This window comes from Triticum urartu, chromosome 1A, assembly GCF_056163025.1.
Source record: "Triticum urartu cultivar PI428250 chromosome 1A, HENAU_Tu73, whole genome shotgun sequence".
NCBI lineage: Eukaryota > Viridiplantae > Streptophyta > Magnoliopsida > Poales > Poaceae > Triticum > Triticum urartu.
Genome location: NC_141873.1, coordinates 327440240 through 327460870, shown reverse-complemented (window position 1 = coordinate 327460870; position 20631 = coordinate 327440240). Strand labels below are relative to the sequence as shown.

The 20631-nt window shown below is 41.4% G+C and overlaps 1 protein-coding gene across 1 annotated transcript in view; it reads left to right on the top strand.

Annotated features, from left to right (window-relative positions):
* The first annotated feature begins 8243 nt into the window (after positions 1 to 8243).
* Positions 8244 to 20631, top strand: part of LOC147991078 (uncharacterized) — a 34508-nt gene continuing 22120 nt past the window's right edge. The window contains exons 1-3 of the mRNA XM_087538518.1: positions 8244 to 8540; positions 9132 to 9135; positions 12908 to 13647. Of these exons, the coding sequence (XP_087394644.1) occupies positions 8244 to 8540; positions 9132 to 9135; positions 12908 to 13647 (1041 nt within the window). The remainder of the gene's footprint in view (positions 8541 to 9131; positions 9136 to 12907; positions 13648 to 20631) is intronic.

Sequence of the window (20631 nt, the reverse complement as noted above, 5' to 3'; positions counted from 1 at the left end):
CAGGAGATCGCACCGGCAACCGCTCCGACCCTCAATTCGGAACCAGTTGCGCCATCCATGGACGGGTGGATAGACCCCACCACGGAGGCCGTAACCTCAGCGGCGATCGAGCCGAATATCGACCTTACCCTTCACGAGAGCCGTGATGCCAAACTGTCGGATCCTTCTCCAGCCATGGACTCCGAACCGCCTGTGCCCGTGCCTATCGAATCCGATTGGGCGTCGATCATGGAGTTTACCTCCGCGGATATTTTTTAGCACTCGCCCTTCGGCGACATACTGAACTCATTAAGGTCTCTCTCCCTGTCAGGAGAATCCTGGCCGAACTATGTCCGGCAGGATTGGGATGCGGATGACAAAGAAATTCGCTGCCCACCCACCACCCACTTAGTAGCCACTATCGACGAATTAACCGACATGCTCGACTTCGAATCTGAAGACATCGACGATATGGACGACGATGCGGGAGACGAAGAGGAACCACTGCCCACAGGGCACTGGACAACCACCTCATCATATGACATATATATGGTAGACACACCCAAAGAAGGCAATGGCGACGAGACAGCGGAGGATGACCCCTCCAAGAAGCAACCCAAGCGCCGACGTCAGCGGTGCCGCTCTAAGTCTCGCCAAAGCAAAAGCGGTGACACTGACACAGGAGATAATACCACTCCGGACAGTGCCGAAGATGACAACAATCCCCTCCAGCAAGATTTAGGGCAGGAGGATGGAGAAGCCAGCCCTCCCGAGAGAGCGGCAGATGGAGAGGCGGAGGATGATAATTACATGCCTCCCTCCAAAGACGAGGCAAGCCTCGACGATGACGAATTCGTCATGCCTGAGGATCCCCTCGAACAAGAGCGCTTCAAGCGCCGGCTTATATCCACAACAAATAGCCTTAAGAAAAAGCAATAACAGCTTCAAGCTGATCAAGATTTGCTAGCTGACAGATGGACTGAAGTCCTTGCGGCTGAGGAATATAAACTCGAATGCCCCTCCAAGAGTTACCCAAAGCGTAGGTTGCTACCTCGACTAGAGGAGGAAGCACTCAAACCTACATCTCCAACATATGATGCGGCTGACCGGCCACCTCGTGGCCGCGACAGAGAGGCATTTCAGCCAAAAGCTCAGCCTGCACTCCGACGCCACTCAAATAAAAATGTCAAGGCATGGGGAAATACGCCACACCTGCGAGACGTATTGGAGGACAAAGCAAAACATGCAAGATCGATCTACGGATCATGAGGGTAATTATGTATTCTCAAAATAACATGGCCAAAGAAAGCTTATCCCTACAAAATCATATAGTCTGCTTATGCTCCGTCTTCATCACACAGAATATTCAAATCATGCACAACCCCGATGACAAGCCAAGCAATTGTTTCATACTTTTGGTGTTCTCAAACCTTTTCAACTTTCACGCAATACATGAGCGTGAGCCATGGACATAACACTATAGGTGGAATAGAATATGGTGGTTGTGGAGAAGACAAAAAGAAGGAGATAGTCTCACATCAACTAGGCTTATCAACGGGCTATGGAGATGCCCATCAATAGATATCAATGTGAGTGAGTAGGGATTGCCATGCAACAGATGCACTAGAGCTATAAGTGTATGAATGCTCAAAAAGAAAACTAAGTGCGTGTGCATCCAACTTGCTTGCTCATGAAGACCTAGGGCAATTTGAGGAAGCCCATCGTTGGAATATACAAGCCAAATTCTATAATGAAAAATTCCCACTAGTATATGAAAGTGACAACATAGGAGACTCTCTATCATGAAGATCATGGTGCTACTTTGAAGCACAAGTGTGGAAAAAGGATAGTAACATTGCCCCTTCTCTCCTTTTCTCTCTTTTTTCTCTTTTTTTGTTTGGCTTCTTTGGCCTCCCTTTTATTTTTATTTTCTCACATGGGTCAATGCTCTAATAATGAAGGTCATCACACTTTTATTTACTTATAACTCAAGAATTACAACTTGATACTTAGAACAAAATATGACTCTATATGAATGCCTTCGGCGGTGTACCGGGACGTGCAATGACTCAAGAGCGACATGTATGAAAGAATTATGAACGGTGGCTTTGCCACAAATACGATGTCAACTACATGATCATGCAAAGCAATATGACAATGATGGAACGTGTCATAATAAAACGGAACGATGGAAAGTTGCATGGCAATATATCTCGGAATGGCTATGGAAATGCCATAATAGGTAGGTATGGTGTCTTTTTTGAGGAATGTATATGGTGGGTGTATGGTACCGGCGAAAGTTGTGCGGTACTAGAGATGCTAGCAATGGTGGAAGGGTGAGTGCATATAATCCATGGACTCAACATTAGTCATAAAGAACTCACATACTTATTGCAAAAATCTATTAGCCATCGAAACAAAGTACTACACACATGCTCCGTGGGGGATAGATTGCTAGGAAAAGACCATCGCTCGTCCCCGACCGCCACTCATAAGGAAGACAATCAAAAAATACCTCATGCTCCAACTTCGTTACATAATGGTTCACCATACATGCATGCTACGGGACTTGCAAACCTTAACACAAGTACTTATCAAATTCACAATTACTCACTAGCATGACTCTAATATCACCATCTCTATATCTCAAAACAATCATAAGGAATCAAACTTCTCATAGTATTCAAAGCACTTTGTATGAAAGTTTTTATTACCTCTTGGATGTCTATCATATTAGGACTAAATTCATAACCAAAGCAAACTACCATGCTGTTTAGAGACTCTCAAAATAATATAAGTGAAGCATGAGAGTTCAATAATTTCTACAAAATAAAGCCACCGCGTGCTCTGAAAAGATATAAGTGAAGCACTAGAGCAAAATTGCCTAGCTCAAAAGATATAAGTGAAGCACATAGAGTATTCTAATAAATCATGATTCATGCGTGTCCCTCTCAAAATGTGTGTACAACAAGTATGATTATGGCAAACTAGAAAGTAAAGACTCATATCATACAAGACGCTCCAAGCAAAACACATATCATGTGGTGAATAAAAATATAGCCTCAAGTAAAGTTACCGATAGACAAAGACGAAAGAGGGGATGCCTTCCGGGGCATCCCCAAGCTTAGGCTCTTACCACTCCTTATTCCATAGTCCATCAAATCCTTACCCAAAACTTGAAAACTTCACAACACAAAACTCAACAGAAAATCTCATAAGCTCCGTTAGTATAAGAAAATAAATCACCACTTTTGGTACTGCTGTGAACTCATACTTTGTTTATATTGGTGTAATATATACTCTATTCCAACTTTTCCATGGTTCATACCCATCGATACTACCCATAGATTCATCAAATAAGCAAACAACACATAGAAAATAGAATTTGTCAAAAACAGAACAGTCTGTAGTAATTTGTAACTCTCGATTAATTCTGTAACTTCACAAATTCTGAAAAATTAGGACAACCTGGGAAATTTGTTTATTAATGTTCTACAAAAAGAATCAGTATTTTATCATGTTTATGTTAAAAGTGAGAATTATTTTCCTGGGCGCAAAAGTTTCTGTTTTTCAGCAAGATCAAATCAACTATCATCGTAAGCCATCCCAAAGGTCTTACTTGCCACAAACACTAGTTAAAACACAAACCACATCTAACCAGAGGCTATATGAATTATTTATTGCAAAACAAAAACAAAAAGGAAAGAACAAAAATAAAATTGGGTTGCGTCCCAACAAGAGCTATTTCTCAACGCCCTTAGCTAGGCATAAAAGCACAAATAGATCTAGGTATTGTCATCTTTGGTAAGCAAACCATAAGTAGCTCTCATAATAGATTCATATGACAACTTAATTTTCTTTATAGGAAAGTGTTCCATGCCCTTCCTTAATGGAAACTGAAATCTAATGTTTCCTTCTTTCATATCAATAATTGCACCAATCGTTCTAAGGAAAGGTCTACCAAGAATAATAGGACATGTAGGATTGCAATCTATATCAAGAACAATGAAATCTATGGGCACATAAATCCTATTCGCAACAATAAGAACGTCATTAATCCTTCCCTTAGGTTTCTTAATAGTGGAATCTGCAAGATGCAAATTTAAAGAACAATCATCAAATTCACGGAAACCTAACACATCACATAAAGTTTTTGGAATCGTGAAAATGCTAGCATCAAAATCACACAAAGCATGTCACTCATAATCTTTAATCGTAATCATAATAGTAGGTACCCACTCATCATAAAGTTTTCTAAGGATAGAAACTTCCAATTCAAGCTTTTCTTCAAAAGATTGCATCATAGCATCAACATATGTTTAGTAAAAGCCTTATTTTGATTATAAGCATGAGGAGAATTCAACATGGATTGCAACAAGGAAATACAATCTACTAAAGAACAATTATCGTAATTAAATTCCTTGAAATCCAAAAGAGTGGGTTCATTGCTACTTAAAGTTTTGACCTCTCCAATCCCACTTTTATTAATTTTTGCATTAAGATCTAAAAACTCTGAATCATTGGGACGCCTTTTAACTAAAGTTGACTCATCTCCAGTCCCATATTTATCAAGATTTATATTGGAAAACAAAGATTCAATAGGAGTCACATCAATCACTTTAAGATCTTCATCATTATTTTCACGAAAACTAGAAGAACAAGTTTTTACAAACCAATCTCGCATAGCACGCATCTTAGCGGTTCTTTCTTTGCACTTATCAATGGAGATTCTCATAGCCTTTAGAGATTCATTGATATCATGCTTAGGTGGAATAGATCTAAGTTACAAAGAATCAACATCAAGAGAAATTCTATACACGTTCCTAGCCAAATCATCAATCTTAAGCAATTTTTCTACAACCAAAGCATTGAAATTCTTTTGCAAAATCATAAATTCTTTAACACTATTCTCAAAATAAGAGGGCATATTATTATAATTTCCATAAGAATTGTTGTAGGAATTACCATAATTATTAGAGGAATTACTAGGAAACGGCCTAGGATTAAAATTACCTCTATACGCGTTATTACCAAAATTGTTCCTACCAACAAAATTCACGTCCATAGATTCATTATCATTTTCAATCAAAGTAGACAAAGGCATATCATTAGGATAAATAGAATCACTCTTGATAGCAAATAATTTCATAAGTTCATCCATCTTTCCACTCAAAACATTAATCTCTTGAATCGCATGCACTTTTTTTACAGTGGAAGATCTTTCGGTATGACATTGAGAATAATTAACCATAATATTATCTAGGATTTTAGTTGCTTCTCCTAAAGTAATTTCCATAAAAGTGCCTCCCCCGGTTGAATCTAAAAGATTTCTAGAAGCAAAATTCAATCCGGCATAAATCTTTTGCATAATCATCCACAAATTCAAACCATGAGTAGGGCAATTTCATATCTCAATTTCATCCTCTCCCAAGAATGTGCAACATGTTCATGATCAAGTTGCTTAAAATTCATAATATCGTTCCTAAGGGAGATGATCTTAGTGGGAGGAAAATACTTGGAAATAAAAGCATCTTTACACTTATTCCATGAATCCATACTATTTTTAGGCAAAGATGAAAACCAAGTTTTAGCATGATCTCGAAGTGAGAACGGAAATAGCTTCAATTTAACAATATCATGATCCATATCTTTTTTCTTTTGCATATCACATAACTCAACGAAATTATTCAGATGGGATGCGGCATCTTCACTAGGAAGGCCAAAAAATTGATCTTTCATAATAAGATTCAGCAAAGCGGCATTAATTTAATAAGATTCCGCACTAGTGGCGGGAAGAATCGGAGTACTAATAAAATCATTGTTATTTGTATTGGAAAAGTCACACAATTTGGTATTCTCCTGAGCCATCGTGACAAAGCAAGCAATCCAACACACGAGCACACAAAAAGTAAACGAAGAAGACGGACGGAAAGGGGCAAAGAAAAAGGCAAATCTTTTCGAAAATCATTTTAGAAGTGGGGAAGAGGAAAACAAGAGGAAAATGATGAATAATGTACTGCAAGAGATGAGATTTTTATGATGGGTACTTGGTATGTCTTGACTTGGCGTAGATCTCCCCAGCAACGACGCAAGAAATTCTTCCTGCTACTTCTTGAGCTTGTGTTGGTTTTTCCCTTGAAGAGGAAAGAGTGATGCAGCAAAGTAGAGAAAGTATTTCCCTAAGTTAGAGAACCAAGGTATCAATCCAGTAGGAGACAACACAAAAATCACCAATACGTGCACAAACAGTCAAGCAACTTGCACCCAACGCGATAAAGGGGTTGTCAATCCCTTCACGGTCACTTGCAAAAGTGAGATCTGATAGAGATAGATGAAACTAAACAAAAGATAAAGTAAATATTTCTGGGTTTTTTGGGTTTATAGATCGGAAAGTAAAATATTGCAAAATAGTAGATCGGGAACTAATATGACGGAAAATAGACCCGGGGGCCATAGGTTTCACTAGAGGCTTCTCTCAATATAGCAAATATTACGGTGGGTGAACAAACTGTCGAGCAATTGATAGAAAAGCGCAAAGTTATGACGATATCTAAGGCAGTGATTATGAAATATAGGCATCACATCCATGTCAAGTAGACCGAAACGATTCTGCATCTACTACTATTACTCCACACATCAACCGACTCCTGGCTGCATCTAGAGTATTAAGTTCATGAAGAACAGAGTAACACATTAAGTAAGATGACATGATGTAGAGGAATAAACTCAAGCAATATGATGTAAACCCCATCTTTTTATCCTCGATGGCAGCAATACAATATGTGCCTTGCTACCCCTACTGTCACTTGGAAAGTACACCGCAAGATTGAACCCAAAGCTAAGCACTTCTCCCATTGCAAGAAAAACAAATCTAGTTGGCCAAACCAATCCGATAGTTCGAAGAGAATCACAAAGATATCAAATCATGCATAAAAGAATTCAGAGATGATTCAAATAATATTCATAGATAAGCTGATCATAAATCCACAATTCATCGGATCTCGACAAACACACCGCAAAATAAGATTACATCCAATAGATCTCCAAGAACATCGAGGAGAACATGGTATTGAGAATCAAAGAAAGAGAAGAAGCCATCTAGCTACTAGCTATGGACCCGTAGGTCTGAGGTAAACTACTCACGCTGCATTGAAAGGGCAATAGAGTTGATGTAGAAGCCCTCTGTGATCGAATCCCCCTCCGGCAGGATGCCGGAAAAGGCCCTTAGGTGGGATCTCACGGGAACAGAAGTTTGCGGCGGCGGAAAAGTGTTTTTGTGGATGCTTCTGTTGGTTTGGGAATATATGTGAATATATAGGAGGAAGATCTAGGCCAGGGGGTCACTGAGGGGCCCACAAGGTAGGGGCGCACCCTACCCCTTGAGCGCGCCCTCCACCCTTGTGGCCGCCCCGTGGATCTTCTAACTTGCACTCCAAGTCTCCTGGGTGTTTTCTGGTCCAAGAAAAATCATCGCGAAGGTTTTATTCCGTTTGGACTCCATTTGGTATTTCTTTTTTGCAAAGCTCAAAAAGAAGAAGAAAAATAGAATCTGGCACTAGGCTCTAGGTTAATAGGTTTGTCCCAAAAATAATATAATGTGGCATATTAATGCATATAAAACATCCAAAATAGATTAGATAATAGCATGGAACAATCAAAAATTATAGATACGTTGGAGACGTATTAAGCACCTTCCCCATAGAGCAGCCATAGCCATGTCCGCAGCTTGCGTGCATCGCCGGATTTGATTCCAGCACCTACTAGCGGCCGTCGGTGGTGTACGTACGCCATGGCACCAACATTATTTCTCTACCCGCATTGTCCCTCTAGGACAACATACCGCACATAGAGCTGCCGCCCCACCCCTTCCCACCATATGGATTTATCTGCCGTCGAAGACAACCACTGCAACCCTTATATATTAGTAAGCTCTCGGATCCTGATCCCCCTTATTCAAGCGCTTTTGAACCGTTTCCCTTAATCTCGTCTGAACACCTAATTTCAAGTGCGTCGTCGTGTTAAATGTCCGGCCGTAGCGGTTACACCTGTGAGGGTAGCAATTCGATCATGTTTTGGCCACGCTCACCTACACCTGATTCAGAGGAGGTTCAAGTAGTTAGCTCTCACGTCCTATGTGAATAATCCCTTGTTTAATTTGTAGTGTTAATTTACTTTTGGATGGATTATTGCATTTTAACAGGCAGGCTGATGATCCTTGGTATATTGCATACCAAGATGAGTCAATCCAGTGGGGTAGAGAGAAGATGGCATTGGAGGAGGTGGTGGCTAATTTCGGTGTTGAATTAGCTAGTAAAAACAGATTGATTGTTGAGCTGAAGCGTACTATTGCAGAAGAAAGGAGAATTGATCGCAATGATAAGTGGAAACTAGAGATTGATCTGGCCATATCTGATCATGTGATAGAGGAGCTGCAAATGGATGGAGAGGAGAAAGCAAGAGTCATACAAAGACTTGAAGTGAAGGCAGGGGAGAAAAACAGATACATGGTGGCACTTACAATAGTTGTCATCTCTTTACTCGCTCTTTACTATGTAGTTAAAGTAAACTGAAATAAATTAATTTAGAGATCTCCAGATATGATGGGTTGTTGAGCAAGTTTGTACCCCTGGAATGTGGGCACAATGGGGCATCTTGTTAACCCCTTGGAATTTAGTCCAGACGATATGCATCTTTGTTTGTAAAACTTCCAGGCAAAAGATGCCCTTTCTTTTTAGGGCTCCCTTCTTTTTATTAGGCGTCCACATGATATCCAGTTTCAATAAGAATCAAATGGTAGTTGGTGTTTGGTGCCTACAGATTGGAAATTTAAGGAATTGAAAACATCATGGTCTGTGGACTGGTCCACTTCAAATTAGCCTTGCATCCAAATGATTAGGGATCCCAGATGCTTATTACACCAACGTGTTCAAGACAGCAGCTTGACAAACATAGCAAATAATGGTAGTACTAAAACACATTTCAACACAAATTTCTCTCCCTCTAATTTCTTTTGCTTAACCCTAAGCTGGTCAATAGCAGCAGAATTGTCACCATCTTTCTTCAATAACACCTCAATTTGCATATCCTTCTTCTTCATCAAATCATCTGTCCAAGCATTCTTCTATAACAACATTTGATTCCATGCTTTGTAGGCCTGTAATTCAGTAAGAAGTTGTGGACCATTTTCTCTTTGCCTTGCTCTTTTGAGCCAACGCACCATGTCACACAAATAAATCAAGTGCTGCTTCAAGAAATCGAGCACTTTCGGATCAACCCATTTGAAGAACTTACAAGCACCAACCTATGATATTAACACTATTTATAGTCAAGATTATATTTTTTTCATTTAATGGCCAAAAAACTAGGGAAATGAGAAGAAATAGGAAATCACCCGTGCTCTTGTGCAACTATAATATCTCTGTCATGGGTTGTCATCGCTCCAAGAAATCCACCTGGAAGCCTTCTGTTCACACCAACATGGTATTTTTGGATAATAGTCCAACGTCTTTTGTCTGTACGGTATTGGGGAAGAGGATTCCTCGTTGCTGCTGTACCATGCAGTGTTGTGGATGCTAGAGCTAGACATGTCCTAGCTTTATGCAGACTTATGAAATTAAACAAACAACATTTCAATGGCCATAAAGTAGAACAATGTGCAGTAGAATTGGTGAAAAACTATCTCAATGTGCAGTAGCATGGGTGATAAACTAGCTCAATGTGTGGCATTGGTGATAAACTAGCTCAGTGTGCAGTACCGTTGGTGATAAACTAGCTCAATGTGTGGTATTGGTGATAAACTAGCTCAATGCGCAGTACCATTGTGAAGGAAATATGCCCTAGAGGCAATAATAAAGTTTTTATTTATATTTCCTTATATCATGATAAATGTTTATTATTCATGCTAGAATTGTCTTAACCGAAAACTTAGTACATGTGTGAATGCATAGACAAATAGAGTGTCCCTAGTATGCCTCTACTTGACTAGCTCAATAATCATAGATGGTTAAGTTTCCTGACCATAGACATGTGTTGTCATTTGATGAGCGGGATCACATCATTAGAGAATGATGTGATGGACAAGACCCATCCGTTAGCTTAACATTACGATCGTTTAGTTTTATTGCTATTGCTTTCTTCATGACTTATACATGTTCCTCTGACTATGAGATTATGCAACTCCCGAATACCAGAGGAACACCTTGTGTGCTATCAAACGTCACAACTTAACTGGGTGATTATAAAGATGCTCCACAGGTGTCTCCGATGGTGTTTGTTGCATTGGCATAGATCGAGATTAGGATTTGCCACTCCGTGTATCAGAGAGGTATGTCTGGGCCCTCTCCGTAATGCACATCACTATGAGCCTTGCAAGCAATGTGACTAATGATTTAGTTACGGGATGATGCATTACAGAACGAGTAAAGAGACTTGTCGGTAATGAGATTGAGCCAGGTATGATGATACCGACGATCGAATCTCGGGCAAGTGACATACCGATGACAAAGGGAATAACGTATGTTCTTATGCAGTTTGACCGATAAAGATCTTCGTAGAATATGTAGGAGCCAATATGAGCATCCAGGCTCCGCTATTGGTTATTGACCGGAGATGTGTCTTGGTCATGTCTACATAGTTCTCGAACCCGTACGGTCCGCACGCTTAACGTTCGATGACGATTTGTATTATGAGTTATGTGTTTTTGATGACCGAAGTTTGTTCGGAGTCCCGGATGAGATCACGAACATGCCTAGGAGTCTCTAAATGGCCAAGATATAAAGAATGATATATTGGACTAAGTTATTAGGACATCGGAAGAGTTCCGAGAGGTACTGGTTAAAAAACAGAGTGCCTGAGGGGTTACCGGAACCCCCCGGGGAGTAATGGGCCAACATGGGCCTTAGGGGAGAGAGAGGGCAGGCCACGAGGAGGTGACTCCCCCCATGGGGAGTCCGAATAGGACTAGGGGAGGGGGCGCGTCCCCCGTTCCCTCTCCCTCTCCCTTCCTTCTCCCCCTTCCACCAAGTGCAATCCTACTAGGACTTGGAGTCCTAGTAGGAGTCCTCTCTCTTGGCGTGCCCTACAGGGGCCGGCCGGCCTCTCCCTCTCCTCCTTAATATACAAAGGCAGGGGCACCCTAGAACACACAAGATCAATTGTTCCTCAGCCGTGTGCGATGCCCCCCTCCATAGTTTACCACCTCGGTCATATTGTCGTAGTGCTTAGGCGAAGCCCTGCGTCGATCACATCATCAAGACTGTCACCACGCCTTCATGCTGACGAAATTCTCCCTCGTCCTCAACTGGATCAGGAGCTCGAGGGACGTCATCATGTTGAATGTGTGCTGAACACGGAGGTGCCGTACATTCGGTACTTGGATCAGTAGGATCATGAAGACGTTCGACTACATCAACCGCGTTACTAAACGCTTCCACTTTCGGTCTACGAGGGTACGTGGACACACTCTCCCCTCTCATTGGTATGCATCTCCTAGTTAGATCTTGCGTGATCATATGATTTTTTTTGAATTACTACATTCCCCAATAGTGGCATCCGAGCCAGGTCTATGCGTAGATGTTATATGCATGAGTAGAACACAAAGAGTTGTGGGCGATAATAGTCACACTGCTTACCACCAACGTCTTACTTTGATTCGGCGGTATTGTTGGATGGAGCAGCCCGGACCGACATTACATGACCGCGTTCATGAGACTGGTTCTATCGACATGCTTCGCACACAGGTTGCTGGCGGGTGTTTGTTTCTCCAACTTTACTTGAATCAAGTTTGACTACGGCCGGTCCTTGTTGAAGGTTAAAACAACACACTTGAGGAAAAATCGTTGTGGTTTTGATGCGTAGGTAAGAACGGTTCTTGCTAGAAGCCCGTAGCAGCCACATAAAACTTGCAACAACAAAGTAGAGGACGTCTAACTTGTTTTTGCAGGGCATGTTGTGATGTGATATGGTCAAGACGTGATGAGATATAAATTGTTGTATGAGATGATCATGTTTTGTAAAAGTTATCGGCAACTGGCAGGAGCCTTATGGTTGTCGCTTTATTGTATGAAATGCAATCGCCATGTAATTTCTTTACTTTATCACTAAGCGGTAGCGATAGTCGTAGAAGCAATAGTAGGCGAGACGACAACGATACTATGATGGAGATCAAGGTGTCAAGCCATTGACGATGGAGATCATGACAACGCTTTGCAGATGGATATCAAAGGCACAAGATGATGATGGCTATATCATGTCACATATTTTGATTGCATGTGATGTTTATCCTTCATGGAACTTATTTCGCATAGTTTGGCGGTAGCATTATAAGATGATCCCTCACTTAATTTCAAGGTACAAGTGTTCTCCCTGAGTATGCACCTTTGCTATAGTTCGTCGTGCCGAGACACCACGTGATGATCGAGTGTGATAAGCTCTACGTTCACATACAACGGGTGCAACCCAGTTTTGCATGTGCAGAATACTCGGGTTAAACTTGACGAGCCTTGCATATGCAAATATGGCCTCAGAACACTGAGACCGAAAGGTCGAACGTGAATCATATAGTAGATATGATCAACATAGTGATGTTCACCATTGAAAACTACTCCATCTCACGTGATGATCGGACATGGTTTAGTTGGTATGGATCACGTGATCATTTAGATGACTAGAGGGATGTCTATCTAAGTGGGAGTTCTTAAGTAATATGATTAATTGAACTTTAATTTATCATGAACTTAGTACCTGATAGTATTTGCATTTCTATGTTGTTGTAGATCAATGGCCCGTGCTACTGTTCCCTTGAATTTTAATGCGTTCCTAGAGAAAGCTAAGTTGAAAGATGATGGTAGAAACTACACGGACTGGGTCCGTAACTTGAGGATTATCCTCATTGCTGCATAGAAGAATTATGTCCTGGAAACACCGCTAGGTGCAAGACCCGCTGCAAGAGCAACTCCGGACGTTGTGAACGTTTGGAAGAGCAAAGCGGATGACTACTCGACAGTTCAGTGTGCCATGCTTTACGGCTTAGAATCGGGACTTCAAAGACATTTTGAACGTCATGGAGCATATGAGATGTTCCAGGAGTTGAAGTTATTATTTCAAGCAAATGTCCGAATTGAGAGATATGAAGTCTCCAATAAGCTCTATAGCTGCAAAATGGAGGAGAATAGTTCTGTCAGTGAACATATACTCAGAATGTCTAGGTACCACAACCACTTGACTCAGCTGGGAGTTAATCTTCCTGATGACAGTGTCATTGACAAAGTTCTTCAATCACTGCCACCAAGCTACAAAAGCTTCGTGATGAACTATAATATGCAAGGGATGGATAAGACAATTCCCGAGCTCTTCGCGATGCTAAAGGCTGCAGAGGTAGAAATCAAGAAGGAGCATCAAGTGTTGATGGTTAACAAGACCACTAATTTCAAGAAAAAGGGAAAAGGGAAGAAGGGGAACTTCAAGAACAGCAAGCAAGTTGCTGCTCAAGTAAACAAGCCCAAATCTGGACCTAAGCCTGAGACTGAGTGCTTGTACTGCAAAGGGACTGGTCACTGGAAGCGGAACTGCCCCAAGTATTTGGCGGATAAGAAGGATGGAAAAGTGAAAGGTATATTTGATATAAATGTTATTGATGTGTACCTTACAAATGCTCGTAGTAGCGCTTGGGTATTTGATACTGGTTCTGTTGCTCATATTTGCAACTCGAAACAGGGGCTACGGATTAAACGAAGATTGGCTAAGGACGAGGTGACGATGCGCGTGGGAAATGGTTCCAAAGTCGATGTGATCGCCATCGGCACGCTACCTCTACATCTACCGTCGGGATTAGTTTTAGACCTAAATAATTGTTATTTGGTGCCAGCGTTGAGCATGAACATTATATCTGGATCTTGTTTCATGCGAGACGGTTATTCATTTAAATCAGAGAAAAATGGTTGTTCTATTTATATGAGTAATATCTTTTATGGTCATGCACCCTTGATGAGTGGTCTATTTTTGTTGAATCTCGATTGTAGTGATACACATATTCATAATATTGAAGCCAAACGAAAGGTTAATAATGATTGTGCAACTTATTTGTGGCATTGCCGTTTAGGTCATATTGGTGTAAGCGCATGAAGAAACTCCATGTTGATGGGCTTTTGGGATCACTTGATTATGAATCACTTGATGCTTGTGAACCATGCCACATGGGCAAGATGACTAAGACTCTGTTCTCCAGAACAATGGAGCGAGCAACTGACCTATTGGAAATAATACATACTGATGTATGCGGTCTGATGAGTGTTGAGGCTCGCGGCGGGTATCGTTATTTTTTGACCTTCACAGATGATTTGAGCAGATATGGGTATATCTACTTGATGAAACATAAGTCTGAAACATTTGAAAAATTCAAAGAATTTCAGAGTGAAGTGGGAAATCATCATAAAAAGAAAATAAAGTTTCTACGATCTAATCGTGGAGGTGAATATTTGAGTTATGAGTTTGGTCTTCATTTGAAACAATGTGGAATAGTTTCGCAACTCACGCCACCTGGAACACCACAGCGTAATGGTGTGTCGGAACAATATGGTGCGATCTATGATGTCTCTTACTGATTTACCGCTATAGTTTTGGGGTTATTCTTTACAGACGACTGCATTCACGTTAAATAGGGAACCATCTAAATCCGTTGAGACGACACCATATGAACTGTGGTTTGGCAAGAAACCTAAGCTGTCGTTTCCTAAAGTTTGGGGCTGCGATGCTTATGTGAAAAAGCTTCAACCTGATAAGCTTGAACCCAAATCGGAGAAATGTGTCTTCATAGGATACCCAAAGGAAATTGTTGGGTACACCTTCTATCACAGATCCGAAGGCAAGATATTCGTTGCTAAGAATGGATCCTTTTTAGAGAAGGAGTTTGATAACCCACAAGTATAGGGGATCAATTGTAGCCTCTTTCGATAAGTAAGAGTGTCGAACCCAACGAAGAGCTAAAGGTAGAACAACTATTCCCTCAAGTTCTATTGACCACCGATACAACTCTACGCATGCTTAACGTCCGCTTTACCTAAAACAAGTATGAAACTAAAAGTACTTTGTAGGTGTTGTTGGATAGGTTTGCAAGAATATAAAGAGCATGTAAACAAATACTAGGGGATGTTTAGGTAAAGAAGCAATAAAGTTAGTATAGCGAGTTTGGAAAAGTGGTGCTAGGAGTTGCGAAATTGTCCCTAAGCAATTGACTACTTTACTAGACCGATAGCAAGTTTTATGTGGGAGAGGCCACTGCTAGCATATCACCCCTGACTTGGAATTCTATGCACTTATGATTGGAACTATTAGCAAGCATCCGCAACTACTAACGTTCATTAAGGTAAAACCCAACCATAGCATTAAGATATATTGGTCCCCCTTCAATCCCGTATGCATCAATTTCTATGCTAAGTTGAAGTTCCTGCCACTCTTGCCCTCCAATACATAGTCCTATCAACATACAACTACCCCTATGGTGTGATCCACGCACGCGCTGGTATGGTGGGCACCAAAGGACAGCAACATAACCACAAGCAATTTAAACCAATCATAGCAATTCACCAATTACCGATAGGACAACAAAAATCTACTCAGACATCATAGGATGGCAACACATAATTGGATAATAATATGAAGCATAAAGCACCATGTTCAAGTAGAGGGTACAGCAGGTTGCGGGAGAGCGGACCGCTGTAGATAGATGGGGGAAGGTGATGAAGATGTTGGTGAAGATGACGGAGGTGTTGGTGTAGATTACAGTGACGATGATGGCCCCAGCGGCGTTCCGGCGCCACCGGAAGAGAGGGGGAGAGGGCCCCCTCCTTCTTCTTCTTCCTTGACCTTCCCCCTAGATGGGAGAAGGGTTTACCCCCTGGTCCATGGCTTCCATGGCGGTGGAGGGGCGAGATCCCCTCTGAGATTGGATCTGTCTCTCTGTCTCTCTGTTTCTGTGTTCCAGATTTTGGCCTTTCACCGTTTCTTATATTCCTGGAGATCCGTAACTCCGATTGGGCTGAAATTTTAACACGTTTTGTATCCGGATATTGGCTTTGTTTCGGCGAAAAAAGGGCACCAACCGCCTTACGGGGTGGCCAGGAGGGTCAGGGGTGCGCCCCCTGCCTCGTGGCCCCCTCGGGCATCGTCTCGCGTTGATTCTTCTTCCCCAAAATGACATATATTCCAAAAGAAAAAATCTCCGTAAGTTTTTAACCCGTTTGGACCCCGTTTGATATGGATTTTCTGCGAAACAAAAAACATGCAACAAACAGGAACTGGCACTGGGCACTGGATCAATATGTTAGTCCCAAAAATAGTATAAAAAGTTGCCAAAAGTATATGGAAGTAATATAATATTGGCATGGAACAATCAAAAATTATAGAAATGACGGAGATGTATCAGCATCCCCAAGCTTCATTCCTGCTTGTCCTCGAGTAGGTAAATGGTAAAAAAGATAATTTTTGATGTGGAATGCTACCTAGCATAATCTTGATCATGTAATCTAATCATGGCATGAATATTAAGACACAAGTGATTCAAAGCAATAGTCTACCATTTGACATTAAGACAATAATACTTCAAGCATACTAATAAAGTAATCATGTCTTCTCAAAATAACATGGCCAAAGAAAGTTCATCCCTACAAAATCATATATTTTGGTTATGCTCCATCTTCATCACACAAAATGTTCAAATCATGCACAACCCCGATGACAAGCCAAGCAATTTTTTCATACTTTAGTATTCTCAAACTTTTTCAACCTTCACACAATACATGAGCGTGAGCCATGGATATAGCACTACAGGTGGAATAGAATATGATGATGGAGGTTGTGTGGAGAAGACAAAAAATGGAAGAAAGTATCACATCGACACGGCTAATCAACGGGCTATGGAGATGCCCATCAATTGATGTCAATGCGAGGAGTAGGGATTGCCATGCAACATATGCACTAGAGCTATAAGTGTATGAAAGCTCAAACTAAAATTAAGTGGGTGTGCATGTTGGGAATGTAGTAATTTCAAAAAATTTCCTACGCACACGCAAGATCATGGTGATGCATAGCAACAAGAGGGGAGAGTGTGATCTACGTACCCTTGTAGATCGACAACGGAAGCGTTTGGTTGATGTAGTCGTACGTCTCCACGACCCGACCAATCAAGCACCGAAACTACAGCACCTCCAAGTTCTAGCACACGTTCAGCTCGATGACGATCCCGGGACTCCGATCCAGCAAAGTGTCGGGGAAGAGTTCCATCAGCACGACGGCGTGGTGACGATCTTGATGCACTACCGTCGCAGGGCTTCGCCTAAGCACCGCTACAATATTATCGAGGACTATGGTGGAAGGGGGCACCGCACACGGCTAAGAATATGATCACGTGGATCAACTTGTGTGTCAAGGGGTGCCCTCTGCCCGCGTATATAAAGGATCAAGGGGAGGAGGCCGGCCGGCCCTCTATGGCGCGCCAAGGAGGAGTCCTCCTCCTAGTAGGAGTAGGACTCCTACTAGGAGGGGGAAAGAAGTGGGGAGGGAGACGGAAAGGGGGGCGTCGCCCCCCCTCTCCTAGTCCAATTCGGACCAGGGGGGAGGAGGCGCGCGGCCCACCTTTGGCTGCCCCTCTCTCTCTCCACTAAGGCCCATATAGCCCATTACTTCTCCCGGGGGGGTTCCGGTAACCCTCCGGCTCTCCGGTTTTCTCCGAAATCACCCGGAACACTTCCGATGTCCGAATATAGCCGTCCAATATATCAATCTTTATGTCTCGACCATTTCGAGACTCCTCGTCATGTCCGTGATCACATCCGGGACTCCGAACTAACTTCGGTACATCAAAACTCATAAACTCATAATATAACTGTCATCGAAACCTTAAGCGTGCGGACCCTACGGGTTCGAGAACAATGTAGACATGACCGAGACACGTCTCCGGTCAATAACCAATAGTGGAACCTGGATTCTCATATTGGCTCCTACATATTCTACAAAGATCTTTATCGGTCAGACCGCATAACAACATACGTTGTTCCCTTTGTCATCGGTATGTTACTTGCCCGAGATTCGATCGTCGGTATCCCATACCTAGTTCAATCTCGTTACCGGCAAGTCTCTTTACCCGTTCCGTAATACATCATCTCACAACTAACTCATTAGTTGCAATGCTTGCAAGGCTTATGTGATGTGTATTACCGAGAGGGCCCAGAGATACCTCTCCGACAATCGGAGTGACAAATCCTAATCTCGAAATACGCCAACCCAACATGTACCTTTGGAGACACCTGTAGAGCACCTTTATAATCACCCATTTACATTGTGACGTTTGGTAGCACACAAAGTGTTCCTCCGGCAAACGGGAGTTGCATAATCTCATAGTCATGGGAACATGTATAAGTCATGAAGAAAGCAATAGCAACATACTAAACGATCGGGTGCTAAGCTAATGGAATGGGTCATGTCAATCAGATCATTCATCTAATGATGTGATCCCGTTAATCAAATAACAACTCTTTGTTTATGGTTAGGAAACATAACCATCTTTGATTAACGAGCTAGTCAAGTAGAGGCATACTAGTGACACTCTGTTTGTCTATGTATTCACAGATGTATTATGTTTCCGGTTAATACAATTCTAGCATGAATAATAAACATTTATCATGATATAAGGAAATAAATAATAACGTTATTATTGCCTCTAGGGCATATTTCCTTCAGTGCATCCAACTTGCTTGCTCATGAAGTCCTAGGGCACTTGAGGAAGCCCATCGTTGGAATATACAAGCCAGGTTCTATAATGAAAATTCCCACTAGTATATGAAAGTGATAACTCAAGAGACTCTCTATATGAAGAACATGGTGCTAATCTGAAGCACCAGTGTGGTAAAAGGATAGTAACATTGTCCCTTCTCCCTTTTCTCTCATTTTTTTTCATTTTTTGTAGGATTCCTTGTCCTCTCTCTCTCTCTTTTTTGGGGGCTTCTATGGCCACTTTTATTTTGATAACCTCACATGGGACAATGTTCTAATAATGATGATCATCACACTTTTATTTACTTACAACTCAATATTACAACTCGATACTAGAACAAAGATATGACTCTATATGAATGCCTCCGGCGGTGTACTGGGATGTGCAATGATCTAGCGTGGCAATGAAATCAAAAAACAGACAAGCCATGAAAACATCATGCTAGCTATCTTACGATCATGCAAAGCAATATGAAAATAAATGATCAAGTCATGTATATGATGATGATGTAAGTTGCATGGCAATATATCTCGGAATGGCTATGGAAATGCCATGATAGGTAGGTATAGTGGCTGTTTTGAGGAAGATATAAGGAGGCTTATGTGTGATAGAGCGTATCATATCACGGGGTTTGGATGCACCGGTGAAGTTTGCACCAACTCTCGAGGTGAGAAAGGGCAATGCATGGTACCGAAGAGGCTAGCAATGATGGAAGGGTGAGATTGCGTATAATCCATGGACTCAACATTAGTCATAAAGAACTCACATAATTATTGCAAAAATCTACAAGTCATCAAAACCAAGCACTATGCACATGCTCCTAGGGGGATATATTGGTAGAAAAAGACCATCGATCGTCCCCGACCACCACTCATAAGGAAGACAATCAAAGAAACACCTCATGCTTCAAATTTGTTACACAACGGTTACCATACGTGCATGCTACGGGACTTGCAAACCTCAACACAACTAGTTCTCAAATCCACAATTACCCACTAGCATGACTCTCATATCACCATATTTATATCGCAAAACTATTGCAAGGAATCAAACATATCATATTCAGTGATCTACAAGTTTTATGTAGGATTTTATGACTAACCATGTGAATGACCAATTCCTGTCATATCTCTAAATAGATATAAGTGAAGCAAGAGAGTTTTAATTCTTTATAAAAAAGATATGCCCACACTCTAACAAATATAAGTGAAGCAAAATAGCATTCTACAAATGGTGGTTTTCTATGTGTAGGGAAACAGGCAATCCAAACTTCAAATGATATAAGCGAAGCACATGAAGCATTATATAAAGCCATACTCAAGAGATATAAAGTGCAATGAGCATTCTATAAATCAACCATGGACTATCTCATACCAGCATGGTGCATCAAATAAAAGTGAAAACTGAATGCAAAAGACGCTCCAAGATTTGCACATATCACATGAACGAAATGAAACCGAAAACATACCGATACTTGTTGAAGCAAGATGGGATGGCTTCCGGGGCATCCCCAAGCTTAGACTCTTGAGTCTCCTTGAATATTTACTTGGGGTGCCTTGGTCATCCCCAATCTTGAGCTCTTGCCTCTCCTCCTTCTCCTCATATTGATACCTCCTCGATCTTTGATCACTTCATCCACACAAAACTCAATAGAAAGCTCAGTAAGATCCGTTAGTATAATAAAGCAAATCACTACTCTAATTACTGTTGCAAACCAATTCATATTTTTTTCTCACTGTACCTACTGTAATATAACTTTTCCATGACTTAATCCACTGATAGAAATCGATAGTTTCATCAAAACAAGCAAACGGTGCATCAAAAACAGAATCTGTCTTAAACAGGACAGTCTGTAGTAATCTGAACATTCACCATACTTCTGTTAC